Source organism: Lactuca serriola, chromosome 6, assembly GCF_051521515.1.
Source record: "Lactuca serriola cultivar US96UC23 chromosome 6, Lser_US96UC23_V15, whole genome shotgun sequence".
In the NCBI taxonomy this organism is placed as follows: Eukaryota; Viridiplantae; Streptophyta; class Magnoliopsida; order Asterales; family Asteraceae; genus Lactuca; species Lactuca serriola.
Window position 1 is genome coordinate 25,774,085 of NC_136413.1, and position 22,324 is coordinate 25,796,408.

General features: G+C 34.7%; 1 protein-coding gene across 2 annotated transcripts; it reads right to left on the reverse strand.

Annotated features, from left to right (window-relative positions):
• Positions 1–9,315: 9,315 nt before the first annotated feature.
• On the reverse strand, positions 9,316–11,714 carry LOC145058534 (two-component response regulator ARR2-like). 2 transcript variants are annotated; one of them, XM_079006430.1, is made up of 6 exons: positions 11,288–11,714; positions 10,909–11,061; positions 10,422–10,832; positions 10,255–10,328; positions 9,739–10,173; positions 9,316–9,636 (listed from the first exon to the last, which is right to left on the reverse strand). In XM_079006430.1, exons 1-6 carry the CDS (start codon positions 11,469–11,471, stop codon positions 9,559–9,561), a joined length of 1,335 nt encoding a protein of 444 aa, XP_078862556.1. In that variant the 5' UTR covers positions 11,472–11,714; the 3' UTR covers positions 9,316–9,558. The 2 variants fall into 2 exon arrangements, with proteins under 2 accessions (XP_078862556.1, XP_078862555.1); XM_079006429.1 differs by having other exon boundaries at positions 10,255–10,331.
• Between the last annotated feature and the right edge of the window lie 10,610 nt (positions 11,715–22,324).

A 22,324-nucleotide genomic window follows, 5' to 3' on the forward strand; every position in this document is an offset into this window, starting at 1 on the left:
CATTGGCTAATTTTGAATTTATTTTTAATATATTATAAATATATTACTTACATATTATCTTTAGTAGGCCTGGACAGGAAAACTTCGTTTGAAATTCATAACTCCTTCATCTGAACTTCGTTTTCGTCTGTCTTTTTATCGTTGGACTAATATCGAATACATCTTCGACTCTCATTTATATCACTAAGGATAGATATCTATCTACCTTAAATTCAATATTTACGTCGTGCTGGGTCGCGTTGGGTCGTGCCGGTTCTGTCGCGAAACTTCGACAGGTCATAACTTCTTCGTTATAACTCGGATTTTAGCGTTCTTTATATGCACGGAAACCTTGTGATATATACTACAACTTGGTTAAGATTATCCTTCTAGATAATATTCCATCAAAAATTCATGTTTGATGCTTATCGTCTCTAAATTGACTAGCCCGGATCTACGGGCGTTACAAATACTAGCATGCAGATCTACAAGGTCGTACAATAGTCACATAAAGGCATCTCTCCTAACATTTTTCATGTAATCCAGAGCAGATGCTTAGCCCTAATCTAGCATGTGATTCTCATATAACAATATAAAACATATAACTTGTATGGGTGTTTTGGGAAGACTTACTTGAGCTCAGTCGATTGCATGCGTCACACTCCATTTTATTTTATTAGAAAAACTTTTTGTAAACATTTTCTTTTATAAAATACTTACCAAATCCTCAATTTGAGTTCAACACACTCGAGAGTGTGCTTGAATCCCCCAAACTAAGGCTCTGATAGCAACTTTTAACATCCCAAACATTTATAACCAAAAATTTCATTTTGGTATTAATAAAACCATCATCCAAACATATTTATAGAAATCATAAAGAAAATCAGAGTATGTCATCAATCATCCAAAAATACATCAAGATCAAATAAGGCAAAAAATATGGGGTGCACGATACGATCATCCCAAGCTCTTCCCTTTTGAACCGAAAGTACCTGAAATATATACTGAAAATTGTAATCACAAATCTTACTGAGTTTCCCCCAAAGTACCACATACCATACATACAATGGGCCCCGCCCGACCTCTATCGGACCCCGTCTGGTAAAGATCTTTCATTAAAGTACGTTGGGCCCCGCCCAACACACCCATCAGGCCTCGCCTGGTATCGGGCCCCGCTCAACACACTTATAAATACATAGAAACCATGCAAGAGTCACACAAACAGCTAGAATTCTAATAACAATAATTTGTGGGCTGACATTGGTGCCTTCGACCCACTAAACACTATGAGAAGACTCACCTCGATCAGTTGATAAACAAATAACACTCGGGCTACTAAACCGTAAATCCCCACACTAAATCAAAATTAATAAAATCCTAATTAACAATTCGGCCATTAACCGAAACTGAGAGTCTAAATCCTTAATCCTGACTCCTTAGGTAAAATACTGTTTTACCCTTACCTTATTGGGCCTAACTTATCACGATCCAAACCCAAAATACCCTAAGGTCCAATAAGACCCAAGAGACCTAAACCCCACTATGGCCCAAAAAGGCATAAGGTCCAATAACGGCCCAAAAAACCTAAAACCCAAAAAGGATTCCTGGTAAGTACGCTAAGTGTACCACCAGTACGCCCTACGTACTAGATTGCATCACTAGAATCGGGAAGCCAGACGCGTACGCTCAACATACGCTTGCATACACCAGACGTATGTCCCAGTTAGCCAAAACGCCATTAAGCACTTAATGCTATAAGTCCAGACGTCCAATTTGCATATATAGGTCTTGGGGAATGCCTTAAACAATAATATCACTAACTTGATGCCTTTGCATGGCTCAAAGAGACTCAAGTCCAAGATTTAACATTCTACTTCCATCAAATGATCATTAACTTATGCATGGTTAATCTACAACCATCAAGATGCAAACTTTATGAGCTAGGAACCTTAGGAACATCAAAAGGGACAACTAAAATCTTCTGGAGTAACATTTACTCACAAGAACTCACTCATGGGACCAAAATGTGCTCAAAACTTAACTAGTCGTAGATCTAAGCATAGAATAGCTAAGGTCAAGACTTTATAACTCTATGAAGCAGAAAAGGATGGATGGACCCTGGATCTCCAAGCTCCTATTTGATCAATGCTCCTCTACCAAGCTTCTTATTCTACAAGATACACCAAACACACACCAAAACACACACAAAGATCAACTCTCTCTGGAAATGGGTTGGGGTTTCGAGATAGTGCTTAAAAGGGGCAATAGAGGCTAATAAGAAGAAATCCTTAGGACATAAGGTGTTTAAATAGGGTGAAAAACCCTACAAAGCAGGGTTTTCCTCTGGCTCACGTACGCCCATCGTACAAGGGGGTTAACATCGTGTCTAGCATCCTTCGAGGTATACACAACGTACCTCATCTACGCCCAGCGTAACAGGTCCTTAAGAAAAATAAATGAAGAATTAATAACTAAGGAATTTTCCTGGAATATCGGGCGTTACGTCTTTTGTGTTGGGATTACTTCGACCAAGTTCTTTTGGCTTTTAGATTTGGGGTGAGATGGTGGGGTTGGATCTCGCAGTGTTTATCTACAACGAGAGCGACGATGTTGGTAAATGAGAGTTTGAAAGAAGGACTTAATCTTTGTAGGTTCCTTCGTTTAGTTATAGAGGATGCAGTGGTTCGCAAGAAAATTTGTGGTGTTCATATTTGAGTGTTTGGGCTCCATTTGTCGCATCTTTTTTATGCCAACGGTGTAGTGTTTTTGACAGACTGAGGCCACAGAGAACTAGATGAAATTTTATAAGTGCTGACTGGTTTTTACTTGGCATCTGGTTTGAAACCACAAATCAAAAATTTATGGTGTAGGTGTCATTATTAAGGAAGTTATTTCTATGTCTTCTGTGATGCGGTGTGCTTCTAGGGTCCTTGCATTTAAGTATCTTAGGCTAGTTATGGGGGATTCTATGAGGATGAAGGTAGTTGGGAGTCTTTGTTGATAGATTTAAAATCTAATTTGTCGACTTAGAATGCCAAGATGATTTTTAGTGGTGGTTGATTGAATTTGATTAAACCGGTTCTTGGGAGTTTAGAGATTTAATAGATAGGCCCTTATTAAGGTGTTGGTTGGGTGATTAAAGACTTGGAAAGCTTGCAGAATAAGTTTTTTTTGGGTGGGAGTGAAGTCGAGAAAAAGATGGTGTGTGTGAAGTGGGATACAATTATGGTAGTGTTTGACACTGGAGGCTTGGGGGTGGGCAACTTGGAGAGTTTTAAATTTCTTTGCTTCAGAAACGACAATGGATATTTTTGTCTAAGACTAATCAATTTAGGAGAAGGTAATTAAGACGATTCATGGAGCTAGTGGTTGTGTACAAGAAAAAAGATCTCGATATTTTGGATCCGGGATGTGGGCTACGATTGTGGGGATCATCAATCATCTACATGATTGAAATATAGTCTCATACTCTTTTATCTCTTTTAAGCTTCGAACAGGGAATATGATTTGTTTTTGGTTAGACAGTTGGTTAGGTGATCAGTCGTTCTGTCATAGATTTTGGAGGTTGTTTCGTCTAGATACAGATGGTCATTGTTTTGATATGGATAGTCGAAGATATGGTGGTAGACTAGTAAGAGGTGGTTATGGAGAAGGCCGATTAGAGGTGGTGCAAAAGAGGATCAACTGGACCAGTTGCTTCTGTTGGTGGGAGACGTTGTTTATTCATTTGTTACAGATTCGTTTGTTTGGGCTCTCGATCTGGTGAGTGGGTTTTCTATGAATTCTACTCGACATCATATTGATGATGTTCGATTAGGGGTGTTCGTTTGGATGGATCGGTTCGATCCGATCCAATTAAGTAAATCGAAATTGATTTCGGTTTTCAAAAAATGGATCCAAATAGTCCAAACTAAATTCAAATCCGATTTGATCCGATCCAATTACAATTCGGTTGGATCGGTTTTTATAATTCGGTTTTCAAAAACCATAACATTTTAAAAGGACGTAGAAGTATAATAAGATCTAATTTTACAGAAGAAGCAAAAACAAATTATTTACTTGTGATTTAATTTATACACATCCACTAAGAAGACATATTATAGTCAATTATTTAATAGATAAAATTTTTTTGAGAGAAAGTACATACTAATAATGTCTTTTATTAGGTAAAACCTTTTGAACTTATTTAAAAAAATTATAAAATTAATCAATAATAATAGATATTTTGAAAATAAATACATAACAAATTGTTATTCGGTTTTTTTGGACTATTCGGTTCTTACTTTATAAACCAAAACCAATCCGAAATCCAAAGTAATAATTCGTTTTTGTTGAAAACCAATCCAAAAATACGAATATCCGAACCATATAGTCCAATCCAAATTGTCCAATTGGACAATTCAGTTTTATCCAAATAGTGAACAACCCTATGTTCGATTGTTGGATATTGATTTCATGACTAGGCGGTACAAACTTGTGCCTAGAAAGGTTAACTTCGTTTGGTGTGCTTCTCTAGATAGACTGCCAACTCGGTTGAATCTTTCCAGAAATAGTCTTAATTTAGAGTACATTGGTTGTCCGGTATTTGGGAAGGGTTTCAAGTCCACCAATCATATTTTGTGCTCGTGTCAACTGGCGTCTAATGTTTGGTGAGTCATAGCAATTTAGTGTGACTTTACCGTCTCGTCAGTGTTCTCGATTTCAGAGTGGTTGTCGTGGGTAGACGATGCAGTAATACTTCAATGACGAAGGGAAAGAATGGAAGTTTGTGTAACTACTACGTGTTGGATGCCTTGGAGATTTAGAAATTCTACTTTGTTTGATTATGGTGGCATGCTTAAAAGTTAGCTCGTTGATAGCATAATTGTGTGTTCTTTTAATTGGTTCGGTAGTAGAATTTCTAAGAGTAAGGTCAATTGGATTAAATGACTTATAAACCCTTTGTAATTGGTTAAGTCTAGTTATTTGCTAGACTTTTCGGTTTATTGCATATGGGTGTTAGAAAAAGCCAAAAAAAAGTCCTTTAGTGTGAAGTGAAACCTTAAAAACATGCATATATTTCATTAATAAAATGATCATTATGTAAAATTACTTACATTCAATTTTTTGAACTTAAATTATGGAAAGTCGTATGAGAATTTAGCTTAATATTAACGATTGTACGTTTAGATGAGAGTGGGATTTTTACAAGTCAAATTTTCCATTCAACTATAAATAACGATTCAACATTTCCAACGAAATAAAGAAAAAAGTGTCCGGAGTCCTGAATATCCATTCCTGATTGAATGGTTATTTTATAAACATTGAAAAACATGGTCAAATATAGATATATAACGATTTTTAAAGTTATAGGGAGTGGTGTTTCTTTTATCACAACCTTTTTACCATCGTATAGGCACTGCTTCGTATTTGTCACACATATTCATGATCTTGCCGTTTAGAATAGATGGTTTGCCACAAGATTTTTTTCTTTTATTTAAAACTAAAATTAATTTATATAAAAACTAACTAATTTATATAAAATTTAAACTTTCATTAAAATTAAAAAGACAAGTACATTTGAAATTTATTAAAAAAAAACATCAAGCTTGAAATTAAATAAAACACAAGACACCTGAAAATTAAAAAATAGGAAACATTAAAACATGAAAATAACACAACTTAATTCGACCTATAGACATCATTTTTCGCATCCTCACAACTTACCAAAACTCTACAAACCAAAAATGTTTGTTACTTTCTGCATGGAAAGTTGAAGATTGTTGCCTAACAATATTTCATCATTTTCACCATTTACCGAAGCATGTTTCACTCTAAAAAACACGACTTGAAACTATACTACAATTGCGTTTGATTTCCTCCATTTGGCGAAGAGTTGATCTTTAGTCGGTGGTGAACTTGATCTGCTTCATTGTTATATCGTTGGATGATTCTGCTCCAGAAAGAAGACCCACTTATGATGTAGTTGCTATCTGGATCATCATTTACATCGACTCATGCACAAGTCAAAACGATCTCTTCAGTCGTGGTCCAAAAAAGAGCCCTTTTGAGAGATTAATTTTGTGAAAGGTTGTTGAATGTTCGAGAGAGATGAATGAAGAATGTTTGAAGGCGGTGAAAAATAAAGAATAATGTTGGTATTTATATTAGATAAAGTTGTGTTTAAATTTTGAAATTTTGAAAGATATAAAAATGATTAGGTTTTGAAAAGTGGGTATTGTTTTGAAAATGGTAAAAAAACAAAATGTCTTCTCTCTCATCAACTAAAACTTACCGAGTGAAGGTGTCGAACTCGACTGTCGATCACACGATGCAGTGTGCGACCAGTCCAACCTTTGTCGAACTAATATCGAACGACTCTAATAATTATTTTTGTTAATATCCAAAAAAATATATATATTTCTCCACACTGATGCCATTTGATTTTTGATTGGGCTTTTTTTTCCAAATTTGGTTATTGATATCTTGATTTGCAAGATGTATTTTTCAGCCAACCAAAAAAACACGATCCATGAAAAATGACATTACATGCCTGAATCTATTGTAGACCACATATATAGGATGGGATTAATGGCTCTTCCACTATGGGGAGTGGGCGAGCTAAGGCACTCACCAAAGGCTTGCTTGCTTCGCTAATCACCACCCGTAGCATCTCGCTAGGGTGTACGCCAACAAAGGCACGTTACATGGGAAGAAAGAGAAGAAATAGAGAAAAGAATGAGGCTTTGAATAAGTGGGACTGGTTTTTTTTTTCCCAAAATCAAATAACACACCACCACTCCATAGTATTATGTTATGCTTAGGTGACAGGTAAAAATATGATACGACAATGCTTAGCATATGTACCACTCCTCATCATAGCCTAAATGCTTCTGATACTGGTTGAGTCAACCGATACAAGTTAGTTTTTTTTTTTTTTTTTTTTTTTCTTATTAGATGGATATTGAGATCATGCATTGCTTGAAAGTAACAAAGTCTAATAAAAACTCAAAATGACATTAGTGTGAACTGTGAAAAAATACATGGTCAAATCGCATCCAAGGAGAGAACCTTAGAAAAGTTTTGTGCATGTACAAAGCTCCAGAGGAGAAAGTAAAATAGAAATCATTTTGATATTTTATAACTAAAAGACAAACTTCAATGTTAAATGTGAATGGTATTTCATATTTTGTGTCTTTCCAATATAAAATAGAGAAAATGATAACCCTGTGGTGGAAGGATATGGCCAAACAAAAAATTGAGTTTTTTTTTTTATTGTTGAAGGGCCATGGGATTTTTCATGTTTTTCAAGATTTGGATTGTATTTTAATGGTGGGCTTTTGAGAAAAGAGACGAATTAAGAAAAAGAAGGCCATCGCCATACATAAGGGTTGATGAAAAGGCCTGATGGGCTACAATTTAATAAAGATATATAGCGGTGAAATTTTGCCATTTTAATTTTGAGTTTTGACAATAAAACATCCCAAACAAATCAAACTATATTTCATGAATGAATGGATTTCAATTTCATTCTATTGCAAATCTTTTATAAAAATCCAATACCTATAAAACAATCTTACAAACAAACGCCCGAATCATTTTGCTATCGACAAACCAAATCCAAAACAGAAAAAGAAAATAGAGTAAATTATATTTTTGGTAATTGATAACTGATATATTTGAATTATATTTTTGGTCATTCATTTATAACTTTAGTCCCAAAAAAATTAAAATTCTTCTTACAACTTTTTTTATTTCTTTTTTGAGATTTTTTTGTAACATTTTGGTTCATGTTCGATGGAACATGACTACTTTTATTGTTGGTGTTATTTTTTTTCGTAGAACTCATGTTCACTTTCAACATGTTTTTTCACTAATTTCCAATTGCATAAAACAAAAAGCTCCTAAGGTTCTCATAGTACAAAAATCTTACATCCACTTTGATCTTTATTGAAATTTGATCCTCAAAACTCCTATGGTGCTCATAGTACAAAACAAAAAACCCCAACACATAATTAGAAACTTGGATATATAATCAATAATTTGGTGTATCAGATATTTGATAGACCATGTAAGTTTATTTTCTATGATTAATCAACATTACGAAGAATTGCTCAAAATTCAATCTTCGGATAATCCATCAAAGGCAATTTCCAAATCAGACATGAAAAAAAAAAAACGAAACTTGTTAGAGAGAGTACGTTTATTACAATTTTAAGTCTCCCAAACTTAACGTTTTATGAGTATATAAGATTGATAAACAACGGTTTTCTTATATAACTGTAAGACAACTTTTAACTAAAACACACAAGTTGGTGTTTGTTAATATTTTTGTCAAAATTGTTGTCCCACATAATAAATATTCTTCTATGTTTTCTTTGTACATATTTTGATACTCATCTTAAAGGATGACGTGTGTTATATTTAATAAAAATAAAAATATTTTAATATATTTGTGTGACATATGTCAACATTTAAGATAGATAGTAGGATAGATAAGAAGAGGATATTTTTTTTTAAAAGAAACATCAAAATATTGTATTATGTTGATGTTTAAAAAACTTGTTCTTTTATCTTTATTACAATGGGCTAAAGCGTGACGTGGGTTGATTAATGGATTGAGGGCTTTGAATCATTAAGAGTCTACTAGTAATTTATCTATACATTAGGGTCAAAAAAAAAAAAAAAAAAAAAAAAAAAAAAAAAAAAAAAACCTTAAGGGTCAAAACATAGGCCTTAAGTCTTATAAAATAACTTGAAAATCACCTTTTTATTATTTACTTTTGTTTAACGGATAAGATTGTTTGGAGTAATTATTGGAAACGGTAATTTGATAATTTGACAGTTTCATACCAGTCATATTTAAACAATACAAATTTGATTTTTGGGATCTTTTTGGATGAATGATCACAACATACATAGACACACTTTCAAATTTCATGAATACATACATTAAATTCATCATAAATTAAGTTTCCATACAAAACTTGATTATAGATAGTTGTATCCTAAATTTAGAAGTGAATAAAATATTACACAAATAAGGATCAAATTTTGTCTTAGGACGTTACGTTTACAAGCCTCTATCTGTTCATAATATGCAAATTTCATTTTGCAAGTTTTATGTTTATGTTTTTTGATTGCATCTTCATTCAATTTCTATAACAAATACATGATTGTATGTTGTTTGTTAACATATGAAAGAAACATAGATTAAGATTGTCCTTTTCGAGACCCAAAATCGACCTCTTTCTCCTCATTTCTTAAACTTTTATTTCTTCATTATTTGGCAACACAAGAATTGTATTATATCACTGTTTATGTCTTGTTTGTATGCATGTTAATTCCAATCACATAAGACACAAAAACCACCAACATTATATACATAACCATTAAAAAAAACACTACCAACAAAAGAAAACAATAAATTTACACTAGACCCAAAAATCGAATTTTTGCATGTTTTTACCAACAATTTGTTGCCTATAAAAACAGTCAAAAATTCAAACCCCATATATCTTAATAACACAAAAAAAGATAAAATAGTCACTAAGATAATTAAAAAAAAAAAAAAAAAAAAAAAAAAAAACGCCACCTCAGTTACACCGGAAGATCATCCAAACCGTGTCCGTTAAACCCAAACTCATTTTCCGGCAAACCAAACGCCTCTTGCTGTTGCTGCATATCACAAAATCCCAATTGTACAAACGTTAATGCACAAGTTACAACTATAACAAAGCAAAATATTAGAAATTGATAAATATAAATCATAAAAAAAACCTGCTTAAGAATCGCTGTTAGGAGGTCATCTTGATTGAATTGCTCTGGATATTGCAAAAGGTCGTCGTTTCGGTAATTCCCAGGTTGCCGGTTTCCGTTTGACCGAGTTTGACCACCGACTGGAATCAGGATTTGATTATTATATGATAGCTGCTGCTGCTGCTGTGATTGTTGCAAACCCACGAATTGTTTCGGTTCCATATTTGTTGGAATTCCATGAAGTAATTTCGGATTTTCGAAATTAAATATGTTTCTTTGATCCATCATCGGCACAGAAATCGGAGATTTTGTGTTATTTGATCGAGCAAGAACTGCCGATTGGAATTGGCCGCCGGTGAATGACGTCATTGACGCAAAGCCTCCATCAGGGCTGCCGAGGAACGTCGACCCCAGATGCTGCGAAGAGCTGAGTCGCCGGAGATAAAGCCGGTATTTCTACACCAAATCGGAGATTGAAAATTGAGAATTTTAGATGATTAGATGAAAAATCGAGGAGAATTTGAGTTTTCAAGTTACCTGAAGATGGCTGGCGACGTTTTCTCTAGTTAGGCCTGGAACGTTCATCAGCTCCAGGATTCTCTTCGGGACAGCTTCTGAATCGTTATTAGATTCAATAAATGTTTTAGAGAAAACGAAATCATGGAGATTGAATCGAGAAATTGGGTGAAGAAAAATGATCTTACTGTCGATTCCGAGCTGATTAACGGCGGCGACGAACTGTTGATGAAGCTCGACGGACCACACGACGCGAGGTTTTTTCAAAGAAGAAGATTCGTCTCGTTCTTCTGCATCAGCTTCAGCTTCATCTTCATCATCTTTCTTCCGCTTTGAATTTTTCCAATTACGTTCTTCGTTTGCCGATGACGAATAGTCAATATCTTCTGGTACTTTTTGGTGTTGGTCAGCGGCATCAGCGGCGGCGACGTCGGGACTTGCTTCCGGCTCGAAATCTTTCCATTCGTGTTTTCGTTTTCGTACGACATGTTGCCATATATTACGCAAAGCTTCGATACGAACAGGTTTTATGAGATAATCACAGGCGCCATGAGTGACGCCTTTCATGACCACACTGTTGCTGTCGTCGGCCGACATCACTGTAAAAATTCACCAATTGTTGAAGAAATTAAACCAGAAAAAACATGGATTTCAACTGATAAACTGGTGACTTACTGATAACGGGGAGGTCCATTTCGAGTCCGATATGTTCAAGGAGTTTGAATCCATCCATGTCCGGCATATGAACATCGCTTAGAACTATATCATGTCCGTTTTTGTTTTCTCTCAATAACGATAAACCGATTTCAGCTCTATTGCATATCGTTGCTGCAATCAAAACACAATTCGATTAGCAATGAAAGATAAAATTCATTGAAACAAGGAGATAGTATGTCAAATTGAGCGATAAGAACCCTAGAAATCCGGTTCGATTTTGATGACATGTTTCCGAATCTGTGTGTATGTGTTTGATCTGGTTAAGAACCCTAAATCTAACTGGATTTGTTCTATTGATTGAAGAGAGAAATTAAAAAGGGTAAAACACTGTATGTACCTTCATAATTGCAGTTTTTTAGCATCTTCTCTAAAATCATGAGACAAGTCGGGTCGTCATCAACAACAAGCACCCGGAGACCTGCCGGAAACTGGTCAGGTACAGTTCCGGCGCCGGCGCCGGCGGGTTTCCAAGAAGCACAACTTGAACCAAGCATCATCAATCGTTTAATCGCAAGATTCATCAAGAGAAAACCTCAATCAACCCAGAAATAAACATGGTTGATTAAAGTAAAAAATTCGCAGTTGAAGAAAAGTTTAAAACACAAACGAGAGATGCTCGAAAGCTTCGATTTGTATCTGTTTGTGGTTCGGATGAGAGATGGATGATAATATGGGAATTCAAAGAAACCGTTTTGCGATTGAAAGTGTTTAATTTGAGAAGATTTGTGGGTTTTATGTTATGTGTTTGCTTCTTTTTGTTATGAAAGTCGAGTTTCCTCTTTTATGTTTTGATTTCCTTTTTAAATAATTTTGTCGATTAGTAAATGGTGGGTCCCTTCCTTTGAGTATTTGATTGCAACAGCCCAAATAACCCCATGCCACCAGAAACGATATTACGTCTTAAGAAAAGGATTGATTTCAATTTATATTGGGGATATTAATTAAACATTTAAACTAACTTTATTACTTTCATACTTGCAAGATGAGTAAATTTTCTTCAGGCTCTCTAATGGCCCAAAAATTATATTCTTCGAAAATTTTTATAAGTTACGTAAATATTTCATGTTTAAGGGGGTGTTTGGTTTAATTCTTATTGAGTTGACTAAAATTTTACCGTTGACTTGGCCAGCTCTTACTCGCAAGACTCAGAAATTACCCTCGATCTTTTCAATCCTTCGAGTTGGCCACGGGCAACAACCTCTGACGCCCCACATCATTGCGACAGATGAGTTTATTCTTTTCTTCTGGAGATTCCTCATGATCTCTCTAGATTCTGACATCCCAGATAGACTAGTTTGGCATCATTCCCCTTCAGGTCTTTTCTCATCTGCTTCCTATTGGCATTTTTCCATAATTCATGGCCAGAAAAGTCCTTGGTGGTCTCTATTATGGAACCAGTGGCTTCCTCCTAAGATGGGTTTATTCTCTTCTTCTGGAGATTCCTCAGGAATGCTCTTCCTATGGATTACAGGCTCAGATACATGGGTTTTCAAATGCCTTATAAATTGAATTTCTGCATTAGAAGTCAACAGGATTCTTTACTTCATTTGTTTTGTCAAGGTGAAACTGCCTCTCATGTTTGGTCTTATTTGAAAGGTGTTCTTAATGGTCCAGAGTTGAAACTGGCTAACATAGGGCAAGACGCCATAACCTTGCTTAAGAAAGGGCTTATACGAAAGAGAGCATCGCTTACCCGAGAAGAGAATCCGCTTTCCTTGTTTTTTTGCTTATCAGTGGTGGGAACAGCTCGCAAAATCCAACCACTTCACCTACTTCATTGCCCCCAACCCTTTCTCGTACCTCTATTGAAACAGATCTCAAAAAATCCTTGACTGAAAACGTAGACTTAATTGCCCTTTTCCTAATCTTACTTTCTCCTTCACTCAGGCAAATTGATGCCACGGTTACCAGTCGAAACTAATGCATCAGAGCCACCCTTCCAGCCTTTCCTCTCATCGATGTCGACCCTCCAGTGACTGATCCCATTGATGTTAACCCTTTGGTGTCGTTTCACTATTTCACATAGGTTGGTTCGCAATGATAATGTTGCTAGCATAGACACATAATTCTCTCAGGTTGCCTAAAATGAGTTTGGTTCGATGTTCCAATAGTTCCAAAATGTGATTCTGAGTTCAATTTCTATAATTGGTACGTTGATTTTGGAATGGTAGTAAATTCTCAACTCTTAGAATGTCATAATGACTCAATTCGTCTGATTCACTGAAATACTGAACCATCTTACACACTGACAATTCGATTTCTTATTATGATTAATATAAATATATATTGAATACTCAATTTCAAATCATCTTTTACAATCCTTCTTCACCGCCATCGATATCTTCTACTATCTATAATGCTCTTGTTTTTTTTCCTTTTGAGTGACAATGGTGTTTGACTAATAAATGATTAAGTCAATGTTTTTGTTTTAAGTGTCTATTTGTGTACGGTCATTAAGTGATTAAGCCATTGTTTCTATTTATAAGGTTGCTTTTTTGAATGAACTAAAAGTTCCTATTTTGATTCTTATTAGATCACTCCATTTTTCCTACCTATTCCTTGGTTATTTATACAGATAATTACCTCTGTTTTTCCTCTAGATTATAAAATTAGATACTTATGCTAAAAGGGAAGTGGTAGTTTTGTATCTGGAAGCTACACTTGAGAGAACAATGATTGGTGTGTTGAATAAAGTGATCTCTGAACAAGGTAAAAGAAGGATAATAGACTCATTGAGGAGAATAATGCAGGTTGATGATGGTACTGCCCAATAATATTTGTCTTTATAAAATAGTGATCCCCGAGTTGCGTTCATAAAGTTGTATAGAGATCTTAATTGGGTGAGGTAGGTCTGTTAGGCCTATTTTGGTTATACAATTGAAGGCTAAAGCAAGAAACAACAAGATATTTTAAGATATGTGGTGCTTGAATAGGAGTTTGTTAACATCTTTTATTGATAATTTGTTGAACTTTAATCAATTAACATCTGTTGGTTTCAATTAATAAGAGATTAAAGTTGATATTTTCTTTTGTAATATTTGATGCACATTTTGTAGTTTTCTTTCTACTAGATGATAAGCAATTGTTGTAGTTTTCTTTTAAAACATTAGAAATTTGATTGAAGTGATGTATTACATTGTTCATATGATTGTTGCAAAAACTATTGAAAACAAAAGATACACATACATAAGTACAAGACATTTTTTTATTATGAAAGATACAAAATGGTAAGTGAAGATTGTAAAAGTCAATTGGTATAAGCTAAACATAGCAGAAGGGTAGCATGTTTATTTATATCATTCAGCACAAACAGTCAAACGCATAATCAAACATCATGATTTCAATTGGAAGTATACTCAGTTAGACTTCGAACCCAGTCGGGCCTTTAACTCAATCAGCAACCATCAACAACCCCTAACTCATCATTTTATAGGTTTTATACATTCATGATAAATTTATATATGAATTTTAGTAGAAAAATGGAGGTGTTTGAGTTTTTTAAAAGGAAATCATACGTATTAGAGGTTAAATCACATGTAACGTATGTCAAATCACAAGTGTTCTAATCTCAGATGTGAATATACAAGGCATGCATACGTTCTCCATTAGTGAGTCGTACATTCACAAATAAAAACAACTAAAATCGCAAGTGAATAAGATGGAAATCTCAAGTAGCCCTAACCCATTTCTGATTTTATAAAAAAAAAATCAGAAAAATGAGATTTATTTTATACCTACTCAATATTGGTAAGACATGGGTTGATTTCATAGCCCACTAAGCGCAAATCGTAGCTCGCATAGGGTGGATCACAAGTGGCCTTAGCCACCTACGATTTTGATGACTATTTTGAAAAACTCATTTGTTTTGCTAAAAATAGCTAAGTCTTTAAGGATTTTGTCTATTTTTATTTGCCTAGATTCCATTTTCCCGAATGTTTTTGTTAGATTAGTCATTTGCGTCTTGGTAACATGTTTTTAACCCAAGCAACCAGAAAAATACACCCTATAATGCAATATTTTTCTAGAATAACATGACTTGTTTCGGAATTCAAAGAATTCTCTAGATTGAATTTTTATTTTAATTAGAGAAACAAATTTGTTAATATTATAGTGGTGTATTATTTTTAATAAGCAATAGTGATTTGTATGCAAACAAATTTGTCGAATTAGTTTGAAATCTGAAGCAATAGTTTGAATTAGTACGAATGTGTATCCAATCAATTTGCATGGGTGTTTCTTACAAAGTGTGTTTTACAAATAGTTAGACAAAGACACACCTACTGTAACACCCGCTTTTCAAGATGGATCGATTTATGGTTTTAATGAGTCAAAAGGTTGATTTTTGGAGAAAATCAAGTGTCACAACGTGACCATAGGGAGGTCACGACGTGACAAGGGTGTAAATTTAATTTGTGTCTGGGACTGTGCGTACCTCCGGAGTACACCCCGCGTACTCGTACGGTTCAACCATTTTTGAGTTAACTCGACTGGGTTGACTCGGTTGGGTTGACTCGGATGGGTTGACTCAGTAGGTTTATGGATTTTAACCAGTTGACCTTGGGTTGACCATGTTTGACCAAGTTTGACTTTTAAGGGTATTTTGGGTATTATTGTGTTTTGATGGAATTGGTCACATGGTGGTTGTAGGCATTTGATTTGTGAGCTGAGATTCGAAGTTAGGCCTTATCATTTCTGTGCTGCTTGTGAGGTGAGTTTTTCTCACTGTACTTGTGGGTCGAAGGCACCAATGTCAACCCTTGTATTGATATCGTGTTGTGCATATTATGTTATAGTGATCTAGTAAATCAGTATCATGGCAGTTAGGATGAGGCTATGCTTAGTGATCTGTAAGATCTGTTTATTTGTTTGCTAGCTGGTTAATAATATGGTTATCTGTATTATGTACACATGATTGGTTGGTGGCTGAGGCTTCACTGCTTTGTGCGTAAGCCAACATGCCAGGGACTTCTAACCCGATGGTTAAAGGCCTAGGGTATTCTATATCGAGGATGATTGGACCCATAGTATGTTGGCTTTCCAATCCGATGGTTGAGGAGCCTGGGGTATTCCAACCCGATGGTTGATTGGACCCATAGTATGATTGCATTCCAACCCGGTGGTTGAGGGGTCTGCGGATTCCAACCTGATGGTTGATTGGGCCCATAGTATGTTGTTATTATATTTGAGCTATTTGTTATATCTTGGTATTTTGGTAGAACTCACTAAGCTTTGGGCTTATAGTTTTGGATTATGTTTCAGGTACCTCAGAGGATCGCGGGAAGGCGAAGGCATATCGTGCACCTCCTCGTGTTTTGTTTTGATGATTTTGGGTGATATTGTCATATTTATACCTATTTTTAGGCAATATTTAAGTACATTTTTATTAATAAGTTGATAATATGTTTAGAATAATGGTACTTATGACTTTAAATTGTTATTTTCAGTCAATTAAAAGGATTTTCGAAGAGAGGGACCAAAAGTGACAATATGTAGAACATGGGAGACTTGGAAGACAAGAGATGAACAAATCCACGAAAGATACTAAAATCACGACGTGGCAAAGTCAGCCGCGACGTGGCCAGTGAATTCTAGAAGATAAAGATCGCGATTCGGAGGAATCCTTGCCCGGTAGGGATAACTTGAAGCCCACGATGTGGCCTGGATAGCCACGACGTGGCGCGGGATTTTGGAGTCTATTTAAGTACTCCTGATCATTACGAGAAAGAAGAACCTTTTGGCTAAAGGAAGGAGTTCCAGAAGACGATTTGGAGCGAAAGAAAGGTTCTGGAAAAAGGTTTTCAACACCAAAAAGAGTAAAGGTTTATATTTTAGTTAATTAAGAACATGTTTTCTATTACTTCAAATTGTGTTGGTTTGTTAGTTGCTATGATGAGCAGCTGAATCTAGCTACTCTTGTTTAGCTAGATGAAGCTTCCAACTTATGAATAGCTCAATTTTTATTGATTAAGTTTAATTGGTAAAAATTGCTTGTGTTTAATTTGTATTAGTTAGCATGCTATTGTTTGTTTCTCTAATTGCTTGATTGCATGTTCTATGTAGCTTCGTGACCATTAACTGCATGAAATTGTTTACCTAATGATTTAGTGAACATTAAATTGTTAGAGCTAGGATTGACCAATCTTAGTTAGTAATTATAGTAAATAAGCTTAGTTGTGCTAGAGAACGTGTATTGTGACTACAATTGGGTTTATATAACAAATCTTACATAGCATATTTACATTCATAATTAGTTTTGTGTTTAATTATGTGTGAACATACATGGTTTGACATGAATTAGTTAATTATTGGTAAAGTTAGAACTAAATTACTAATACAACTAAAAACCAACTTAACAATCCGTAATCATTAGCTAGCCATAAGGAAGAAGTGGATTCAACCTAAACAAGAGTGTGTTTTTACTTATTGAATTTGATTTAAGTTCATCTGATCTTGTAAAGTCATATAAAACCCCTTTTAAATTTGTGAATAATTAGGTTAATTTAATAGTAAGTAAATTAATTAGTAACACCGTTCCCTGTGATCGACACCCGACTTACCCAAACTATACTGTAATCTGACTAGGTACACTGCCTATAAGTGTCTAGTTAGTTTAAGTTTGTTAGGTTATAAATATTAAAATTAGTGGGTACTTTTGTGCACATCATTGGGATTACTTTGATATTGAACTCATTTTGAAAACAATCTGTAAACAATGATGTTTTTGGGTTTGTTTAAAAGTATAAAAATTTTCATGAATTTTATGGGTGTTACAATCCGACAGAGGTTACAGACAGCTCTAACTTGAACGAAGAGTTGTTGGGTCAATATTATGGTTTATACTTTGCTTTTCTAGGAAATTGTATTTTTATGTAATATTTTATGAGTTTACGGTCAGGTTTACGGTCAGGTGGGTGTTTACGGCTGTAAACCTATTGAAAGGCCCATGTTTCCCATGTATATATATATATATATATATATATATATATATATATATATATATATATAGCGGTGATGGGTGTGAGGAGTAGATTGATGAACACTAGTGGAGAGCTTAAGTGTGTGCATTTGAAGGTGTTCTAGAGAGAGAGAAAAGAGAGTGTGTGTTAGTGTGTGAATCTTGTATCCGGATCTTCATTTATATCAATACATACAAGATTCATCATCATCTTCTTCTCCTTCTCTTTTATTTGATCTGACATCATCCGTTTGATTGGGATTACGCACCATCAAACGGATCTGATTGATACACAAGCAGATTAGGGACTTACAAGAGTTATGTTGATAGGTGATGGTTCGAGTTGGAGTTCCATGTTAGGGACATGGTTTTGCTGATGGTATCACCCTAGAAGGGTGTTATACGCTTCAGGAAGAAGGACAAGTTGGACCCCTGGTTTATAGGACCTTTTTGAGTAGTGGCCAGTGTAGATAAGGTGGCCAACCAGTTATAACTACTTGAGGAACTTAGACAGATTCATAGCACCTTCCATGTTTCTCAGCTTCGGAAGTGCCTGATTGATGATCTTGTAGTGGTTCCATTAGACAACATCTAGGTCGATGAGCACCTGAATTATGTGGAGAGGCTGGTGGGTATTATGGATAGGAAAACAAAGGCCTTGTGTAACAAGGTGTTGCCTTTAGTCAAGGTTCAGTGACAACACTGGAAGGGTTCCAAGTGGACTTGGTAGCCTGAGGTGAAGATGCGTGAGCACTATCCATATCTATTTGCAACGGAGGATTTCAAGGAAGAAATATAGTTCAAGTGGGGAGAATTGTAAAACCTGATCCTTATAGGTATTATTATTATGTTTAATTTTTAATTCAATAACTTTACCCTAAGTTAGGCATAGGATAGTCCCCTACGTTGAGTGTAGGTGGGAGATTGGATCCAGGGAGTTAGTAACCTACATTGGGCATAGGTTAAACTACACCAAGTGTAGGTGAGTAGCACCAAAACCCTAATACTTAGGTTTGTGATCCCTATTTAAAGGCTCTAACCTGTTAAGGCCCCTTTCATACTCAACCTCCACCCAATTAAGAAACCACCTCGATACCCTAGCCATATTGTGAGAATATTGTGACCTTAGAGTGTTTTGTGTTCATCTTTGGAGGAGAAGCTTCATTTTGGGAAGCACTTGGGAAGTTCCAAGCTTGTGGATATGGAATTTGCATCTCATAATCCTCCTCTAGAAGGTATAAAGTTTCTACCTTGATGATGTTTCATTTTAGATCTAGTTACTCTTGAAATTTCTATGTTGTGTCCCCATAACCTTGGTCTTCATGAGTATGAACTACTCCAGACCATTTGAGTATCATTTCCAGACATTTTTGAGGTTGTTAAGTCATAAAAATGAGAGCTTCGTCACTCTTATCCATCCAAGCGCGGGTTCTTGAGAAATAGATAACTTTAGGAACTTAGGTTTTGATTTTGTGCTCTTAGTGACCGTGCAAATGGATAAAGTGAGAGACTTTATCCGTTAAGATGTGTAACAGCCGCAAATTCGGGCTAGTCAATAATAAGCGTTAAAAATGTTTTTTTATTATCTAGGATAAATAATCTTAACCAAAGTAATACTTAAGGTCAACAGTTGTAACATATTTCACGTAATAAAGAAGAATTATGTGAATATATGTGTTTCATGATTATTATAATATAAATAGAAAAAAATCAGCCGAATCGTCCGTAAATTGTAAAAATAAGTGCACCAAAACATATATATTATTATATATTTAGAAAGTACACGTCTCCACGATCCCGAAAATATAAATTTCGTAGAATCCAACTCCGTATGAATCATATATGATTTTTATAAGATATAAAAGTCAGTCGCACACAACGAATGTATGACGTAAAAAGCTACGAAAAGAATAATTAACTTTTAGCTAATGCCACCAAAACGAAAATCGTAGTGCTCCTTAAAATAGGAAATTTGAGAAAAAGAATGTCAAAAACGAAGTTCGTATGAGAGAGTTATGATTTTAGCAAAATCATTTAATTTTATAAAAATATGGACGAAAAATAAAGTCAAAATTAGCCGACGGAGTCTAAATGAAAGTTGTAGATCCCGTTGATAGATACGCGTGGATATAAAGAACGTCAAAAACGGAGTTCATATGAACGAGTTATAAATTATAATAATATATTTACGTATTAAAATAAAGTATAGATCATATATACATATTTATATATTATTAGAAAGGTATCGACGATGCGGTCATTATAAGACTAGTGTTGAGTACTTTCGATATTAGTTTATTACAAATGTCGTCAAATCTATCTAAAATAGTATTATAAGGGGGTGTTTAGTCGTTTATATAATTATAAGGTCATCAAATAACTATAGAGGGTAGTTTTTGAAAATTCAACTACTATAAATAAGAGTCTCTAGACTCTCATATTTCTTGCACCATTCTCTTGATTCAAGAGTCTTTCTATTCTTATCCTTCGTGCATTTCGGTCCCTCGTGATTCGACTTTTTTTCTATAGTTTTAGTATAGTAAGGTGAGCGCTGAAGCGCTACAAGAATCTTTTTTAGAAAGATTTGGCGACGAAGTTCTGCCCCTGCAGAGCCCGGCTCCTAGCCAAACCCCTTGTAAGTAAGATATGCTTACCCTACTTTAAGTATAATGTATATGTAAAACTAGTATTGTTATTATGAACTTGTAATAAATATTTGGGCTAGTATTATGACTTATATAAGTGTCGTTATAATATCTTTTTAACTACTCACGGTACGGAGAATCTGGTTTGAAGGACCGCATAGGATTATTGGATTTCAGAACGGCTTAAATGCTAAAATGGTTATGCCCTCCGCTGTTTCATGTATGGCCCATGTCTGTACGTAGTGGTTGGAAAGTATTGTTTAAAGCTTATATAATAATAATAATAATAATAATAATAATAATAATAATAATAATAATAATAATAATAATAATAATAATAATAAGACTAATAATTAGTCACGGTAAATATTAGACTAAAATCTAATGGTAATGATACTAGGTTTCGTCAGAGGAAAGTAAATTAACACAAGTGAAGCGTTCTCTGAGTTCGGAATCACCACCTTAACAAGTGAGTGCATAGTTAGTTTCATCTTACACGTAGATATGAAGTATTTTATATAAATTACGTGCTATGTGTGAATATTATCTGTTCACTTGATATATATTCTAGATGAACGATCATATACATGTTTTAAATGATTTAAACTGTATATGTATTTTATATCTACAAAATATGTTAGGTAAAACATGGGTAGATGAATGATAAAGGATGAAAGCTGGTATAGAGGAACATTGGCAGTTATGGACATAGTGCCCTATAGGTGAACATTGGTAGCAATGGACTTAGTACCCTATAGATGAGCATTGGCAGCTGTGCCACAACCTGTAGATGTTTTGATCTACGATGTACTCTAAACATCCTAGCAGCTGTGCTCAAAGGATAATATTAGCAGTTGCGCCTAATAGAAAACATCATAACCCTGTCAGCTGCGCCCAAAGGACAATATCGGCAGCTGCGCCTAATAAAGAATGTCATAATTCTGGCAGCTGCATCTAAATGATAATATTAGCAATTGTGCTTAATAGATAACATCGAAAATTGTGTTATTAGGCAAATGATGGACTTCGTGCCTATTCCTTAGGACAATCCTTAGGAATGAATGAGTTGATGATAAATAATTCTTAGGATAGATCCTTAAGAATAAAGAAGATAATGGGGATGGATAACTAGGTTGATTGTTTAATGATTAAACATAATTATATTATTGTGGGTAGAAAACCTTATGTACTCACCAGGTTTCCCAACCTGAACCACTCAAGTTTATTTGTATCACAGGTGTCGATACGAAGCTACTTTACACTTAAGGAGATGTAGATCATTAGTGTAAATGAATGTAAGGTTTGTTTATGCTTATGTTTCCCAAAGTTTTAAAAGGAATGAAATACATTTCTTCGGAATGATTTGATAACACATTTATCATGTTTTTCTGAGAACAAATTCCGCAACATTTTTATAAAAAGATTGAACTCTGATTTTTAAATAAAGCATAAACAAATTGGTCTTTTATGGCCGTGAAAATGGGGATGTCACGGTTGGTATTAGAGCATTAGCTTAAGCGAACTAGGAATAAAGATTTATTTCTAGACTTAAACTTAGAATGCTAAGTAATGATCGTGAGTTGAGTGTGTTTAATATATTTTAGGTAGTACACCTGAATAGACACAAGCACTAGCTTATTTAAGGAAGATGTCTAAAATGCTTTTATGTGCTAAATGATTTGTGATGCTATCGTTTGGTCGAATCTATGGTCTGTTTTCGACCGGATCTGGAAACTTTATGTGTTCAGATTTCTAAATGTTTAATTACGGTATT